At 42.7% G+C, this 16,316-nt stretch overlaps 1 protein-coding gene across 1 annotated transcript in view; it reads right to left on the minus strand.

The window, feature by feature from the left end:
* Positions 1-14,548, minus strand: part of LOC143986727 (receptor-type tyrosine-protein phosphatase eta-like) — a 32,458-nt gene extending 17,910 nt beyond the window's left edge. Inside the window, exons 1-5 of the mRNA XM_077485134.1 lie at positions 14,042-14,548; positions 13,535-13,783; positions 10,272-10,523; positions 8,036-8,290; positions 2,437-2,694 (exon numbers count right to left, since the gene is read on the minus strand). Coding sequence (XP_077341260.1) covers positions 2,437-2,694; positions 8,036-8,290; positions 10,272-10,523; positions 13,535-13,679 — 910 coding nt within the window. The 5' untranslated portion in view covers positions 13,680-13,783; positions 14,042-14,548. The remainder of the gene's footprint in view (positions 1-2,436; positions 2,695-8,035; positions 8,291-10,271; positions 10,524-13,534; positions 13,784-14,041) is intronic.
* Positions 14,549-16,316: the final 1,768 nt, after the last annotated feature.

The raw sequence follows: 16,316 nt of genomic DNA on the forward strand, positions 1-16,316 counted from the left end.
CATGTATTAGTGCCATCTGTTATCATTGCTGCGTATTAGTGCCATGTGTCATCAGTGCCACATGTCATCAGTGCCACGTATAAGTGCCATCTGTCATCAGTGCCACATATTAATGCCATCTGTCAGTGTCACGTGTCATTAGTGCCACGTATTAGTGCCAGCTGTCATCAGTGCCACGTATTAGTGCCATGTGTCATCAGTGCCACATGTCATCAGTGCCACGTATAAGTGCCATCTGTCATCAGTGCCACGTGTCATCAGTGCCATGTATTAGTGGCATCTGTCATCAGTGCCACGTATCAGTGCCACGTATCAGTGCCATCTGTCATCAGTGCCACGTCGGTGTCATGTGTCATTGTCCTGGTGCTCCAGGGCCTTCAAAAGTGTAATAGTTAGTCAACAAGTTAGGTGTGTAATTTATGCTCCTAGAACACGTGACGGCGCTCCCTGCATGTTGGGCCTCTCTATGTGGCCAGGCTGTGGAAAAGTCCCACACATGTGGTATCGTAATACTCAGGAGGAGTAGCAGAATTTATTTTGGGCATTATTTGTGGTATACACATGCCACGTCAGAGAAATAACCTATTACAATGACAATTTTGTGGAAAAAATGTAAATAAAATAAAAAATCTTCATTTTGCAAAGAATTGTGGGAAAAAATGACAACATCAAAAAGCTCACCATGCCTCTTTCTAAATACCTTGGAATGTCTACTTTCAAAAAAGGGGTCATTTGGGGGGTATTTGTACTTTTCTGGCTTGTTCAGGTCGCAAGAAATTAGTACACCAGTACATCAGATGTGATCAATTTTGTGTGATTTGCACCACAGCTTGTGGACTTTCTAACTTTCACAAAGACCAAATAATATCCACTAATTTGGGTTATTTTTTACCAAAGATACTGTATTTAGCAGTATAATCTTTGGCCAAAATTTATGAAGAAAAATTAATAATTTGCAAAATGATATCAAAGAAATAAAGAAAAATGTTTTTTTTTTTTTTAATTCAGTCTTTTTTCAATTATAGCAAAAAAAATAAAAAACCCAGAGGTGATCAAATACCACCAAAAGAAAGCTCTATTTGTGGGGGAAAAAAGGACAAAAATGTATTTGTGTACAGTGTTGCATGACTGAGTAATTGTGATTCAAAGTGTGAGAGCACCGAAAGCTGAAACTTGGTCTGGGCAGGAGGGGTGTTTAAGTGCCCAGTATGCAAGTGGTTATATATATCCATCTACATTTTGTTTGGATAATTGAAGTAAATAATTGCACAATTTATTTTGTGAAGATTCTCAACTCTTTAACTACTTCAGCCCCAGAAGAATTTACCCCCTTCCTGACCAGGCCATCTTTTGCGATACCATACTGTGTCACTTTAACTAATAATTACGCAATTGTGCGATGTTGTACCCTAACAAAATTTACATCCTTTTTTCCCCACAAATACAGCTTTCTTTTGGGGGTATTTGATCACCTTTGCGGGTTTTATTTTGTGCACTATAAACAAAAGAAGAGCGTAATTTTTTTTAAAACACAATGTTTTTACTTTTTGCTATAACAAGTATCCCAAATTAAAAAAAGAAAAAAATAATTTCTTTATTAGTTTAGGCCAATATGTATTCTTCTACATATTTTTGGTAAAAAAAAATGGAGTCTGGTATGGATTTTGAGGGGGCCCCCATGCCATTTTTCTTTTTTCATTTTGGCATGGGGTTCCCCTTAATATCCATACCAGACCTGAAGGGCCTGGTATGGAATTTGGGGGGACCCCCATGCAATGTTTTTTAAATTTTGGTTCAGGGTTCCCCTTAATATTCATACCAGACCCAAAGGGCCTGGGGATGGACTGTGGGGGAATCCCACGCCGTTTTTTTTCAATGACTTTCATGTGTATTGCAGGGACCCACAATTTATTATAGCCGCAAAGTACTTTTAAATTACTTTTTTTCCTTTAGAAATGTCATTTTGTGCAGGGACTGTTGTAAACATGGGAAACATGCGCCACTTTACAGGCATACTATAGACACCCCCCAGGTAGGAAATTTAAAGGAATAGTTCACTTTTATTGTTTCACTTTAAGCATTATTAAAATCACTGCTCTCGAAAAAACTGCAGTTTTTAAAACTTTTTTTTTGCATTAAAACATGTCCCCTGGGGCAAGACTCAGGTCCCCAAACACTTTTTATGGCAATAACTTGCATAAAGCCTTTAAAATGAGCACTTTTGATTATTCATGTTTGTGTCCCATAGACTTTAACGCTGTTCGTGTGTTCAAACAAAGTTTTTGCCTGTTCGCATTTTCTGCTGCGAACCGAACCGGGGGTGGGGGGGGGGGGGGTGTTCGGCTCATCCCTACCCAGCAATACAAACTAGTAGCATTAATTATTTATTTTTAATTAAGGATTACCATGCAAATAATAGTTATTTTGATAACTCACTTGTGTAGTCAGATGTAACATTGGGAGTTCCCTTTACATAACCACCATCGACAACAGCAGAGACCAGGAAGGTATAATAATTTCCAGGTGTCAAGCCCGTAATTGTGTCAGAGGTTGTAGTCACATTCTTATCAAAAGTTGGATCTTCCAGGATCTGGATATAATATGAACTGACATTTCCATCTGGTTTGTCCCAGCTCAGAGATATAGAAGTGGTGGTGATATTCTGTGTGTTCAGGTTCTTCACAACCTCAGGTACTACAAAATATACAGGTATTAGTTGTTAGTCAAAAGCAGAGTTTTCCCATTTGTTTGTCATCTCACAATTTGTTTGAGATTGTACTTAAGCAGGTGATCAACTTTTTTAGTAGCTATCTGTCTTAAGACTACCTATACCTACTTGTTTGTGGTCAAATTGTCTAGCCGAGATCATATCAGCATATTAATTCATATTATATGCATTTATAGCGCCGTGAAATAAACCATCGCTTTTATTACTAATTAATATGCTATCATTGACCTCCTCTTAAGCAAATCTTCATTACTAGAATGAAGCCATTAGAAATTATCTCATTATTTGTTTTAAATCCTTTTCATTGAAGGAAAAAAAAAACTTGTTAGTGATGTAAATTTTGATATTAATCAAAGTTTTGAGAATCATATTAGTAAGTCTGTAAAGTGGCTTAAAAATGTTTTTTTGTAAAAATTAAACTGATAACTTTACTTCAAGTAGTTGGAAGTTGAGCATGCTTTAACAAACTCAGCTAACGTAATGCAATTTTATTTGGTTACATAAGAGTACTATTAAAGTCAATAATAAGTTCACAATGCTTCCTTTAATGTTTACATACATCAGAGTAAGGGACAATGCTACACTCATTCCAGAGGCATAACTAGAACCTTCAGGGCCCCGGTGCAAGAAATCATGGAGGGCTCCCCTGACCTCCGGCCAGGGTCCTTTCCACTGATCCCAGGGGCAGCAGGACCTGAATAGGAGGGGGAACAAATTCCCTCCATTTTCCACCTGCAGCCACTGAATGCCTATCAGAGGGAGAGGAGGAGAAGCAGCCTTTTAGTGGCTGCAGGAGAAAAATGGAGGGGATTTGGTCCTATAAATGCCCCCCATCCAGGTGTTCAGGGGCAACTTGTGCACTATTGCAATTGTGACCCCTGTAGTTACGCCCCTGGGATGAGTGGCAGTGGTGGTGGTTGGGGAGGGATATGATCAGTGGCATCGGTGGTGGTGGTGTGGGATGGTATGAGTGGCAGCGATGAGGAAGAGATGGGATTAGTAGCAGCAGTGGTGGTTGGGTGGGGATGGGATCAGTGGCAGCGGTGGTGGTCGGGGGATGGGATGATTGGCAGTGGTGAGGGGGGATGGGATCAGTGGCAAGGGTTGTGGTTGGGTGGGTGGGATGAGTGAGAGCAGTGAGAGGAATTGGATGAAATGAGGAAATGAGTGGCAGTAGTGGTGGAAGGATGGGATCCATGGCGAGGGTGGTGGTTGGGGGTGGGATGGGATGAGTGGTGGGGAGGGGAATGGTATCAGTGGCAGTAGTGGTCATGGTGGGGTGGATCAGTGGCAGTAGTGGTGGTGGTGGTGGTGTGGGGTTGTATCAGTGGCAGTAGTGGTGGTGTGGGGGGTATCAGTGGCAGTAGTAGTGGTGTGGGGGTATCAGTGGCAGTAGTGGTGGTATGGGGGTATCAGTGACATTAGTGGGGGTGGTGGTGTGGGGGGGGTATCAGTGGCAACAGTGGTGTAGGGGATCAGTGCAGTGGTGGTGGTGTGTGTGGGGAATCAGTGGCAGTGTTGATATTGAGGGATGAGTGCTACTCACTTGCAGATCACTTGGTTCCCCCTCCTTGCTAGGTCTTGCTTGGGTGAGCAGAGAGGATGTGAGCTGTGAGTACGCTGTAGTGCAGGCGGAGATGGAGAAGATGGGCGGTTGGGTGGAGATGGGATCAGTGGCAGCAGTGGTGGTGGTGGTGTGTATGGGGAATCAGTAGTAGTGTTGATATTGAGAGATGGGTGCTACTCACTTGCAGATCCCTTGGTTCCCCCTCCTTGCTAAGTCTTGCTTGGGTGAGCAGAGAAGATGGACGGGGCCTGTGAGTACGCTCGAGTGCAGGCAGAGCTGGAGAAGATGGGCGGCTGTGATGAGGGGTATCAGTGGCAGTATTGATATTGAGGGATGGGTGCTACTCACTTGCAGATCACTTGGTTCCCCTCCTTGCTAGGTCTTGCTTGGGTGAGCAGAGAGGATGGGCGGGGCCTGTGAGTACGCTCGAGTGCAGGCGGAGCCAGAGAAGATGGGCAGTTGGATGGGGAAGGGATCAGTGGCAGCGATGGTGGTGGGGAGATGGGATGATTGGCAGCGGTGAGGGGGGATAGGATCAGTGGCAAGGGTTGTGGTTGGGGGTGGGATCAGTGGTAGGGGGGATTGAATGGGATGAGTGGCAGAGGTGTTGGGGGGAATGAGATCAGTGTCAAGGGTGATGGTTGGAGGGGGATGGGATTGGATGAGTGGATGGGTCCAGCAGTGGGGGGCATTGGATGAAATGAGTGGCTGCGGTGGTGGGAGGATGGGACCCATGGCAAGGGTGGTGTTTGGGGGGTGGGATGGGATGAGTGGTGGGGAGGGGAATGGTATCAGTGGCAGTAGTGGTCATACTGGGGGGTATCAGTGGCAGTAGTGGTGGTGTGGGGGTATCAGTGGCAGTAGTGGTGGTGTGGGGGTATCAGTGGCAGTAGTGGTGGTGTGGGGGGTATCAGTGGCAGTAGTGGTGGTGTGGGGGGTATCAGTGGCAGTAGTGGTGGTGTGGGGGGTATCAGTGGCAGTAGTGGTGGTGTGGGGGGTATCAGTGGCAGTAGTGGTGGTGTGGAGGGTATCAGTGGCAGTAGTGATGGTATGGGGGGTATCAGTGACAGTAGTGGGGGTGGTGGTGTGGGGGGTATCAGTGGCAACAGTGGTGTAGGGGGATCAGTGCAGTGGTGGTGGTGTGTGTGGGGAATCAGTGTCAGTGTTGATATTGAGAGATGGGTGCTACTCACTTGCAGATCACTTGGTCCCTCCTCTTGCTAGGTCTTTCTTGGGCTAGCAGAGATGATAGGCGGGGCCTGTGAGTACACTCGAGTGCAGGCGGAGGGGGATGGGATGAGTGGATGGGTCTAGTGGCAGTGGTGAGGGACATTGGATGAAATGAGTGGCAGTGGTGGTGGAGGATGGGATCCGTGGCAAGGGTGGTGTTTGGGGGGTGGGATGGGATGAGTGGTGGTGAGGGGAATGGTATCAGTGGCAGTAGTGGTCATGGTGGGGTGGATCAGTGGCAGCAGTGGTTGTGGTGGTGTGGGGAATATCAGTGGCAGTAGTGGTGGTGGTGGTGTGGGGGGGGTATCAGTGGCAGTAGTGGTGTTGGTGGTTTGGGGGGCTATCAGTGGCAGTAGTGGTGTTGTGGGGGGTATCAGTGGCAGTAGTGGTGGTGTGGGGGGTATCAGTGGCAGTGGTGGTGGTTATCAGTGGCAGTGGTGGTGGTGTGGGTGGTATCAGTGGCAGTAGTGGTGGTGGTGGTGTGGGGGTATCAGTGGCAGTAGTGGTGGTGGTGTGGGGGTTATCAGTGGCAGCAGTGGTGTGGGGGGAACCAGTGCAGTGGTGGTGGTGGTGTGTGTGGGGAATCAGTGGCAGTGTTGATATTGAGAGATGGGTGCCTTGCTGTGAGTACGCTCCAGTGCAGGCGGAGCCAGAGAAGATGAGCGAAGTGGGCAGGGACTGGGTCCGTGAGTGCGGGAGGAGAGGATGGGTGGAGCAGCTGGAGCAGCTGGAAAGAATGGGCAGAGCAGACGGAGACGATGGGTGGAGCAGAGACTCCCCGTAAATGACCAGTGTACTATATCCCGGGCAGCAGCAGGCCCCCCTACTGTGGCAGAACTCAAGGGCACAGTCACGAATGCGACTGGTGCGACCCTGGTAATTCCGCCACTGACTCATTCCTAAAGCTGAACTTAAGCTGAGGCACATGAAGAAAATACAAACTAAAATACATATACATATATATATATATATATATATATATATATATATATATATATATATTTATTCATTTTATGAATTTGGTATCAATCCCTTGCATAGCAGAGCTCAGATAGGGAATGGGAGAAGCAGCACAAGGAACTCGTCAGTTGTGCTCATGTACTATCAAGGAACATGCAGACAGAAGAAGAGAGTGAAGTGACAGAGAGATGAGCTCATCAGTTCATCAGTGTGAGCTCATCTGCCACCCACAGCTGGGTTCTCCCCTGCCAGGAAGGGTTGTGCTGCATGGATAAGCTATGAAAATCTCAGGACTGCATGGACAGAAATACAAATCCTTGGGCATGTAAAACAAAGCGTGTTTCTTCTATCTATGTATTAGTTGTTGTTTGCCCTGAGATCAGTTTTAAATACCCCAATTGGCTAACTGTAATGTTTAAAATGGACCTTAAGACCACTGGGGTGTTTTTCAGGTGCTTTTGGGCTAAATATAGCACCTGAAAAACGCTTCACCTGCAGTCCCAGTGTGAGAGCCCAAGTGCTTTCACACTGTAGCGATGCGCTGGCAGGACGTTAGAAAAAGTGCTGCAAGCAGTGTCTTTGGGGCGGTGGAGGAGCGATGTATACACTGCTCCTCCACTGCCCCTGCCCATTGAAATGAATTGACACCGCTGCTGAAGCACCTGCAAAGCGTTTGGCATTGGCGCTTTTCAGGCACTATTAACTCTTTCTTCGGGCACTAGCTAGCGGCCGAGAAGTGCCACTAAAACGGCGGTAAAGCGCTGCTAAAACTGGTGGTGTTTTACCACTAACGCGGCCCATTGTCAGTGTGGAGGGGTCTTAGACCAGGTTCACACTGACAGCAGGAATTAGATTGTGCGAGTTCAGCTGAACTTGCACGATTTCATTCCAGCAAGTCAGTCCTGACTTCGGGGGCGATGTCAGAGACATCTGTGCTGGTTTCTGTCTTTGGAATGCGCACCCCGAAGTCACCAAAAGTAGTACAGAAACTACTTTTTGGAATCTGTGCGGTGCCACAAATGCGGTGACGCACCGATTCGGATGGTGCCATTGTCACCAATTTGGCATGCGATTTGACCTGTCAAGTCGCAAGCCAAATCGATCCAATGTGAACCAGGGCTAAAGAGCCTTTTACCAAAAATCTGAACATTTTTTAATTTTAAAAACTGCAATTTATAAATGTAGGTTTACCTATGAAAGATTTATATTAATCCCCTACTGCCTTGCCAGTCACCTAAACCCATTCTAATAGCGCACTGGTCTGAAGTAACTATACCCCTGAGAAACCCAATGCTCACATTTATCTTAATGTAAAGTTGTTATGCACAATCAAACAGAGAATCGACTCAATTAACTAAGCTAAATATTTGTTTTGCTAATTGCACAGAGAATCTTTTCTAAATAGATCATCCCTTTAAAGTGTTTATTCTATGTGTATTATTCATCGTAAACGTTATACTTGCTGTAAACACTTTGTAAACTTTGGTGTTTGAACAAGCACTACAAAGATTGTTTATTAGTCTAATAATTCCTATTTTTCGAAATCTTACCTGTATAATCAGATATGGACGTGCTAGCTCCGATTACAAGACTATCAGTCAGAGCATAGACCAGGAAGGTATAGTAATTTCCAGGTGTCAGATACTGAATTGTAACTGAGGTTGAAGTGACATTAGTTACAAAAGTAGAATTTTGTAATATTTGGATCATATAGGAAGTTGCATATCCATATGGCGGGTTCCAGTTGACCGTTACAGAAGTGGTGCTAGCATTGATAATTTGCAAATTCTGGACAACATCCGGTTCTAAGGACAAAAAATAAAAATATTTTTAAAGCTGTAAAGAGAACTAAAAAGAGTTATTTTAAGAGAACACGTTGTATAGATGCTGTGTCACAGACAGGATTTGCACACTGGTAGCATCATTATTAGGGCCTGGGTCAATGGCCTTCGAGTTTGTGTCGATAGCATCAGTTTGAGATGCTCCTGAGAACATTCAGGATTTACTGCCAGGTGCATTTGACCTACTTCAATCACAGACTTGTGTGAAAAAGAAAAACCTACTTTATCCAAAATGGAAAAAATAGTTTTATTTATTTATTAATAACAGGAATTTATATAGCACCAACAATCAGTACCTGCCCCCAAAGAGCTTACGATCTAAAGTCCCTGACTCACAATCATGCATACACATACTAGGGACAATTTAGACAGGAGACAATTTGCCTACAAGCATGTTTTGACAAGAGATACATTTAACAGATTTAAAATATTGATAAAAAAGGGTATGCATTAGACCTAATAAACCACATTAGCTTGTTATCCATCTCCTTCATGCCTGGAGATAATCAAAAACTTTGTAATCAGACCAAGTTTTGCACTTTTTGGTATTCATCAGTTTATTTAACACTAATACCCGGTACACAAGATCGGACTTTCCGACAACAAAACTATGACATTTTGTTTGAAGTTGTTGGCTCCAACTTGTCTTGCATACACATGGTCACACAAATGTTGGCCAACAATTACGAATGTAGTGACATAATTGATGTACTACGTGATTTTTAAGCTCTTAATGCCACCCTTTGGGCTCCTTCTACTAATTTCGGGTTAGTAGAAGTTTGGTGAGTGTTGATTTACGCTTTTATTTTTGCGTTTTTCATTAGCGCTATTATTATTATTATTCTTGATATCACTTGAAAAAAAAAAGCCTTTCAAAATTAATTTGCAATAACTCCATCAGTATCACCAGCAAAGCAGCTTCATTATTATCCCATTAAAGAAGAAGAGAATTGTGCACTGCATTTGGAGATTTCCTAATTGGCCACGTCACAAATGTTAATTCTCCATTATGAATGCTAGTTTACAAGACCAGCCGCTTCTGCTCCTGAGCATGCTTGGACTTTTGTGCGATGGACTTGTGTACTCACGATCAGAAAGTCCAACAACAAAAATTTGTTGGGGGAAAATTTGAGAACCTGTTAGCCAACATTGGATGATTTTCAGTCAGTGTGTACCCAGCTTTAGTTTTGATCCTGACCCTCACCCTGTAAAATCAGAACCATTTTTTTTAAACTAGCAGGACAGCTTTTTTAAGGTTTTTTCACAATAGCAGTAAGGACTGATGCTCCTCGGAAAATAAGCCAGGAACCACAAACAGCTTTTGGTTAGTGTGTACTGCTGTATTTCTGACAGAATTAGGCATAATGACTAACTTTTGTCAAAGGAATATGCTTGTAAACCAGCATCTGATCAGCGCTTGCAGCCAATGGCCCGTTGCATGTCAAATACCCTCTGAAAATTAACCACTGTGGATCACTTTTCTGAGCAGTGGTTATGATAGCAGCATATGCGAATGAGCTCTAAGATAATATTTGAGAAAAAGTCCAGGTTCATGTTTTAATCTAAATGTGCAAGATACGTTGTCTCCTCACCACCTGTTTTAACTCCCTAAATGAGGCACCACTGTGCTGCAAGGGTGCGCAATGCATGCAGTTGCAAAGCAGTTGCAGCATGGCCCCATTCACCTGAATGGAACATAGCTGGGGGTGGTAATGTCTTGAACACAACAGGGGGTATAATTCCTGCTGCGGCGACAAAGCATCGTGGCCACATCATGTGTATGGCCCCAGCCACTGCCTCTGCAGTTAAAGGGGGAATGGTTGTGGATGGTAAAAAGAAAGCACAACTGCATTGTTTTACCGTCCCACAACCTCACGTGTGAGGTGTGTGATATGTGTGGTGTTTGTATTTTATTTCAGATAATCCATACTTTGATGAAACTTACTTGTATAGACAATTATGTTTGTGCCATCTCCTTCTATGTCACTTCCAATAACTGCATAGATCCAGAAACTGTAAGGACTTCCAGGTGTCAGGGAATCAATCACAGCAGAGGTGGAATAGCTTGTAATAGTTGAGGATGTATTTGAATTCACAATCTTATAATGATCAACAATTCCATCGGGTTGCTGCCAGCTCAGAGATATAACATTTATCGTAGCACTTTCTGTTTTCAGGTTCTTGATTGTTGCAGGTTCTGTTAGGGAAATACGCAGTAATAACAGAAAATGTGTTTCTAATAACAAATTATTGGAGAAAACATGTAAAAAATATCTAAAACGACATTGGACAAGGCTGCATAATTATAGAAATAGTACAGGGCTCATTTCTTATGGATTTGAGAATGTTCATACAGTACGATAAACTGTGTGAATAGGCTATTTACTGCCCACATTGCCTTGCCGGTTATTTAAGAGCTGTAGAACAAGAACCCCTGTCAATTTAATCCTATCTGGAGCTCTGTTAGGGCTCCTTTACAAGGATGTGCCCATGTACGGAGCCCGCTCTGCTTAGTGAGGGATCGCTCCATCGATCCCCACTGAGCAGGAAGATGACAGGTCGGTCTCTGCACACTGCGCAGGGATGGACCTGTCAGAGCGCCGCTCTCCCCTATGGGAGATCGGATGAGGACGGACTGCAGAGTCCGTCATCACCCGATCCAATCTGCAGACGGATGGAAAAGTAGGTTTTTCCTCCGTCACACTTTTACTCTCACTTTCTGTTCTGGGGCAATGTTTTACCAGACAGAAAGTGAGGCAAAATCTGCAACAAAGAAAAAAACAACAATAAAAAACTGACAGAGATTCTAGTTTAGCTCTACTTAACTAACTAAAAAAGCATTTTTACCTTGGTCTGTGTTGTTCTTGGGGAGATTTGTTTTACTTCCTGTGTGATGAAAACATCATCCTTGGGACAGAACATTTCTTTCACGCCTCTGACCTCTAATACCTGATAGGGATTTTCAAACTTTTCTGCCTTATCAAAAAAAAAGGTATGCAGCCCCTACAGCTATCAGGCATGATCATTTCTATTAGACATATATAAAATAATTTAAAAACCTTGAGCATGATAAAACAACTCTGAAGTGCCAGAGCCTTGTAAAGAGTAATCTTTCAAACTGCTACCCAATCATTACTAGATTTCAAAAACAGACAAGCTCTGAATGTGGAATCTGGCTCTGACCATCGGAGATTGGTAAGAACCAGGAAAATCATATAGGTAGAACTAGCAAAATATGTGTGCTGAAACCACAAGTACAACCCTGTGGCCTCGGGATGGGCATGGCAATTTGGCTTTTGATTTAAAAACTGCACAATTGAGTATTTTTCTACTTTACATTTTAATTTTACAATTTACAATAAAGTCAAAAGTGAAAATGGTGATTTGCCACTAAGCCACCTAACACTGAGAAGGGCAATAATTGGTCTTCTCAATGCATACTGACATCACACTCTAAGTCCACTAGAACGCACAAAAGATATCAGCAGTAAATATTGCACTGTTAATTCCCAAGCACCAAACAGAGCCAGGGAAATTATAATAAGCATTCAGCATTGCATATATATTTTAAAATAGGTTTAGTGGTCCTTCAATGGGGAAAAAAATGCTCTGATTGGAATCATGTTTGAATAAAACTCATGTCTTTCTAGAAATGGTGCTCAAAATATATGTACCCATTAGGTAAATATTGGATATTTTTCTTAAAGGGATTGTAAAAAAAGAAAGATTTTTTTTTAGATAACCCGAAAAGAGGAGGTTCAGAGCCTCTCTGCAATCGGATTGCACAGAGCAGGTAAGTTCAGGCATACCCAATTTTAAGTACACAATGGGGTTTATTTGCTAAAGTTGGAAAGTGCAAAATCGGGCTCACTTCTGCATAGAAACCAATGAGCTTCCAGGTTATATTAACAAAGCTTAAATGAACAAGCTGGGGTTAGCAGCTTATTGGTTTCTATGCAGAAGTGAGCCTGATTTTGCACTTTTTAACTTTAGTAAATAAACCCCATTGTGTACTTAAAAGTGGGGTATACCTGAACTTGCCTGTTCTGTGCAATCCGATTGCAGAGCGGCTCTCAACCTCCTTTTTTGGGTCCCCTGTCGGTGCTCCTGGCGCCTACTCTCCATCCAGTGCCTTCCCATAGGGTGACTTGTGTGTACTTACTCCCGAACATCACTTGTGCGTCCATTGACACAGAAGACAACAGGACTCCGCCCTGCTCCTTTGCCACTGGCTTTGATTGACAGCAACAGGAGCCAATGGCTCCTGGTGCCCCAGCAAAGCCAGTGAGATCTGGAAGTGAAGTGAGAGAAGAGCTGCAGACGTGCACAGTGCTGAATCAAAGGAGCGGTCAGGTAAATTCAGGGGGGTTAAGGGGCCAAGTTCAATGCCTAAACATGTTTTCCTTAATGCAAGGAATCCATTAAAGTGGTTGTATAGTCATTTTTAGAACTTTTCCCTACAGGAAAGCCTATAATAAGGCTTACCTGTAGGTAAAAAAAAAAGATCTCCTAAACCTATACGGTTTAGGAGATATTCCCCTCACAATGCGCCGCTGACTGCAGTGGCGCATGCGCACAGGGGATTCTCGGCTGAAAGTCTGGCAGACGCCGGACCCTGCTGGAAAGAAATCTCCCACGCGCACGCACGGGAGTGACGATATCACGGCTCCGGCCACTCACAGCACCGGGGCCACGATACCCGGAAGACACGCCGAGGGAACACGTCAGCTCCCTCGGCGTGGATCTGGCCAGATGTCGGGGCCTCGTTCTAAGGTAAGTATTTCATAATGAGCTAGCTCATTATGCCTTTTCCTTTGCAGGTCAAAAAAAAAAAAACTTCAGCGGGTTTACTACCGCTTTAAGGTAAAAAAAAAAGTTTAGACTTTAGAATCACTTTAACTAGAGTATTTCACTACTTGTTACTAATTGCAGTCATGTAATTAGTTACATTCCTGATAGGTAACTACTCTTAGGGATTCCTAGAGAACGAAGGTCATTTTTGATTTCTTATGCCAATATTCAGCATTCACGTGTTCAGGCTTTCAAGACACTTCCATAACTATGTTTGTTTGTATATCATTTGCATACAATGACAATTCCTGTTACATGATACCTGCACCAGCACATGTATGAGATTATCATTTTCTGTTGTCAGTTCAGTTTGGCTTTGGTGCAGAGTGCAGACCATAGCAGCTGAAAATCACTTACTTGTGTAGGAAGATCTGGTTTCTTGTTGCCCACTTTTATTACTAGCAACAGAGTACACCAAAAACGTGTAATTAGTTCCAGGTGTCAGGCTTTCAAATGTATAATTTGTCTGTGTGGTGGTATTGTACGATGAACTTCCAACCATTTGAACAACATAATAAGATACATTCCCTACAGGTTGTTGCCATGTTAAAGTTATAGATGTTGTCTTAAAATCAGATATTGTAAGATTCTGAACTTTTCCAGGTTCTGTAAAAGAAAGAAAAATATTTGCCTTAAAACTATGTTTAATGAAAATGTTGACTTAAAAAACAATGTGAAAGTCTTGGCCTTTACTCCCAAATAAAGATGGAGGTATACAGCGTTAAAAACAGCATGCCAGTGGATCCTAACTACTTGGCTTTTCTTTTGAACATTATCAAAAATAACAAAAATTGTAAAAATACATAAATATCCATATATACAGAGATCAGTATCCCTCAACGTGCACGGAAACGTAAGTATTACCTGTGTTTAAAGTTATGGTAAAAGGTACATCATTGGCTGAGACCTCAATGATATACAAGTTGCCAGGAATGAGACTGGTTAGATTGATGGCTGTGGTTGACGAGTTAAGACTTTGTGTTGATGCTGGGTATCCAGATACTGTCACTGTATAATTTGCAGGTCCCCCTAAAGGCTGTGTCCATTGTACATACACACTTGAAGTTGTAACTTCACTGGCATGAAGATTCTGGAGAACACTAGGGTCTGAAATAGATCAACAGGGTTGATAAGTTTCTACATACCAGTACATTATAAGATCAAACAGTGCAAAGATGCACTGCATGTATGATATCATTCACAAAGAAAGTCCAGTAACATCAGTGGCAGCATGCTCCTAGAAGGTGTAGCCACCATTGAAGGGTCAGTCCTGCAGCAGATAAGAATATTCCACGGTTTATCATCAGCGGTTCAGCATTCCATAGTGACACTTGCCAGGGAGGAAGTACTAATAAACATAAATGCATTCAAGAAACAAAGAGATTATACATATAAAATAGGTTTATAATATGGCATTCTTCTAAGAAAACCAAAAATCAATTCAAGATTAAAAGAAGTCAAAATATGTCATACTATAAACCTATTTAAAGCATGTTTTTGGCTTTTGTTAGTAATCATTGACAGACATTACTTTGGCTGGTGTTTTATAAGTTACCTATTCTGTGCTATAGAACTATCAGATGTACTCACGTGACCAAAGTGATAGTAAGGGTGCACCAAGAGCTGTGGTGGTCTTTGGGTGTTTTCTTCACTGAAAAAGGTTAGGAAAAGAAAAAGAAGAAAAACAAATACAATATACCTACTCCAAGGCTAAGTTTAGATACAAGTAAAACAGACACAAGCATTTTGGAATAACTTTATTGGTTTGTAAGCAGTAAGGTACATTCTTCAAAACTGCAGTAGGACTTTCTGGAGATGAGGTGTCAACTCAATTCTGGTGCGATCTTGTTTCCCTGTTAAAAAAAAAAAATACTAATTACTAATAATAACAGTTTTCATCTCTGTCCAGAGATACAGTGATATATGTAATGTGGCCAACTACAGTGGCTGGTCAAGTGGGTGTAGTCTATTCTTCTGTCAATGTCTCATTATTGTCCCACTTTTATCAGTACCTACATATTCCACTATTGTGACAGCTCACTGATAAGAATGGTACAATTTAGCAGTTTTGGGTATAAAATAACTTATCTAATCTATTTAAAAATCTGATTAAGATTACTCTTTCAAACATTCTGCACTTGCACAGTGAAACTCAAATATAGAACATGGCCAAATAGTAAAATAGCATTGTACTCTATAATGGTCAATTATCAATTTATGTTAATTTAATGAAGCATAATAAAATAATATGTTGCTGTAGAAAATACTTCAAGTTCAATCTGCAGTGCATACCTCAATGTAAATCCTACATAGACCATGTAAATTCTACAATAGGAGTATTTATGATGTTGGGATATTGCAGAAAGTGACACTAAGGCTGATTTACTAAAGGAGATGAGAATGTTGGCAAACTCACATGTGTGAATATTAATTTCAATTATCCAATCATGCGAAAAGAAAATCGCTGTTTACTTACTTAACTGCACATAATATGTATACAGTTTCTTTTTGTGAACATTCTCAACTCCTTTAGACCCCTTTCACACCACACCGCCCATAGCGTCGGCGGTAAAACACCGCTATTTTTGGCGGTGTTTTACTGCCAAATTTGCGGCGCATTTCGGCCGCTAGCAGGGCGTTTTTACCCCCTGCTAGCGGCCGAGAAAGGGTGAAAACCGCTGGCAATACGCTACAATAGCTGCGTTTTGCCGGCGGTATTACAGCGCACTTTCAATGGGGAGCAGCGGTGGAGGAGCGGTAAACACACTGCTCCTTCACCGCTCCAAAGAAGCTCCTGGCAGGACTTTTCCTGACGTCCTGCCAGCGCACCTCTGCAGTGTGAAAGCCCTCGGGGCTTTCACACTACAGACAATGGTGCAGCAGTTTTAGGGCAGATTTAGTTAGATTTTCTAACGCTATAGCGCCTGCAAAACGCCCTTGGTGTGAAAGGGGTCTTAGTAAATCAGCCTCTGTGAGCTTGCACCACACTAACACTACACAGCCTTTCTATTGTTATATTACGTACTTATGAATGGTATTAACTACTTCATATCCCGCTGATATTAAAATGACATCCGCAGATGGGATCTCCCATCCCGGCAGGCGTCATATGACAGCCTCCACTTCCTGCCGTGATGGG

Source organism: Lithobates pipiens, unplaced genomic scaffold (assembly GCF_037356315.1).
Source record: "Lithobates pipiens isolate NorthernLeopardFrog02 unplaced genomic scaffold, aLitPip1_a1.2 Scaffold_18, whole genome shotgun sequence".
In the NCBI taxonomy this organism is placed as follows: Eukaryota; Metazoa; Chordata; class Amphibia; order Anura; family Ranidae; genus Lithobates; species Lithobates pipiens.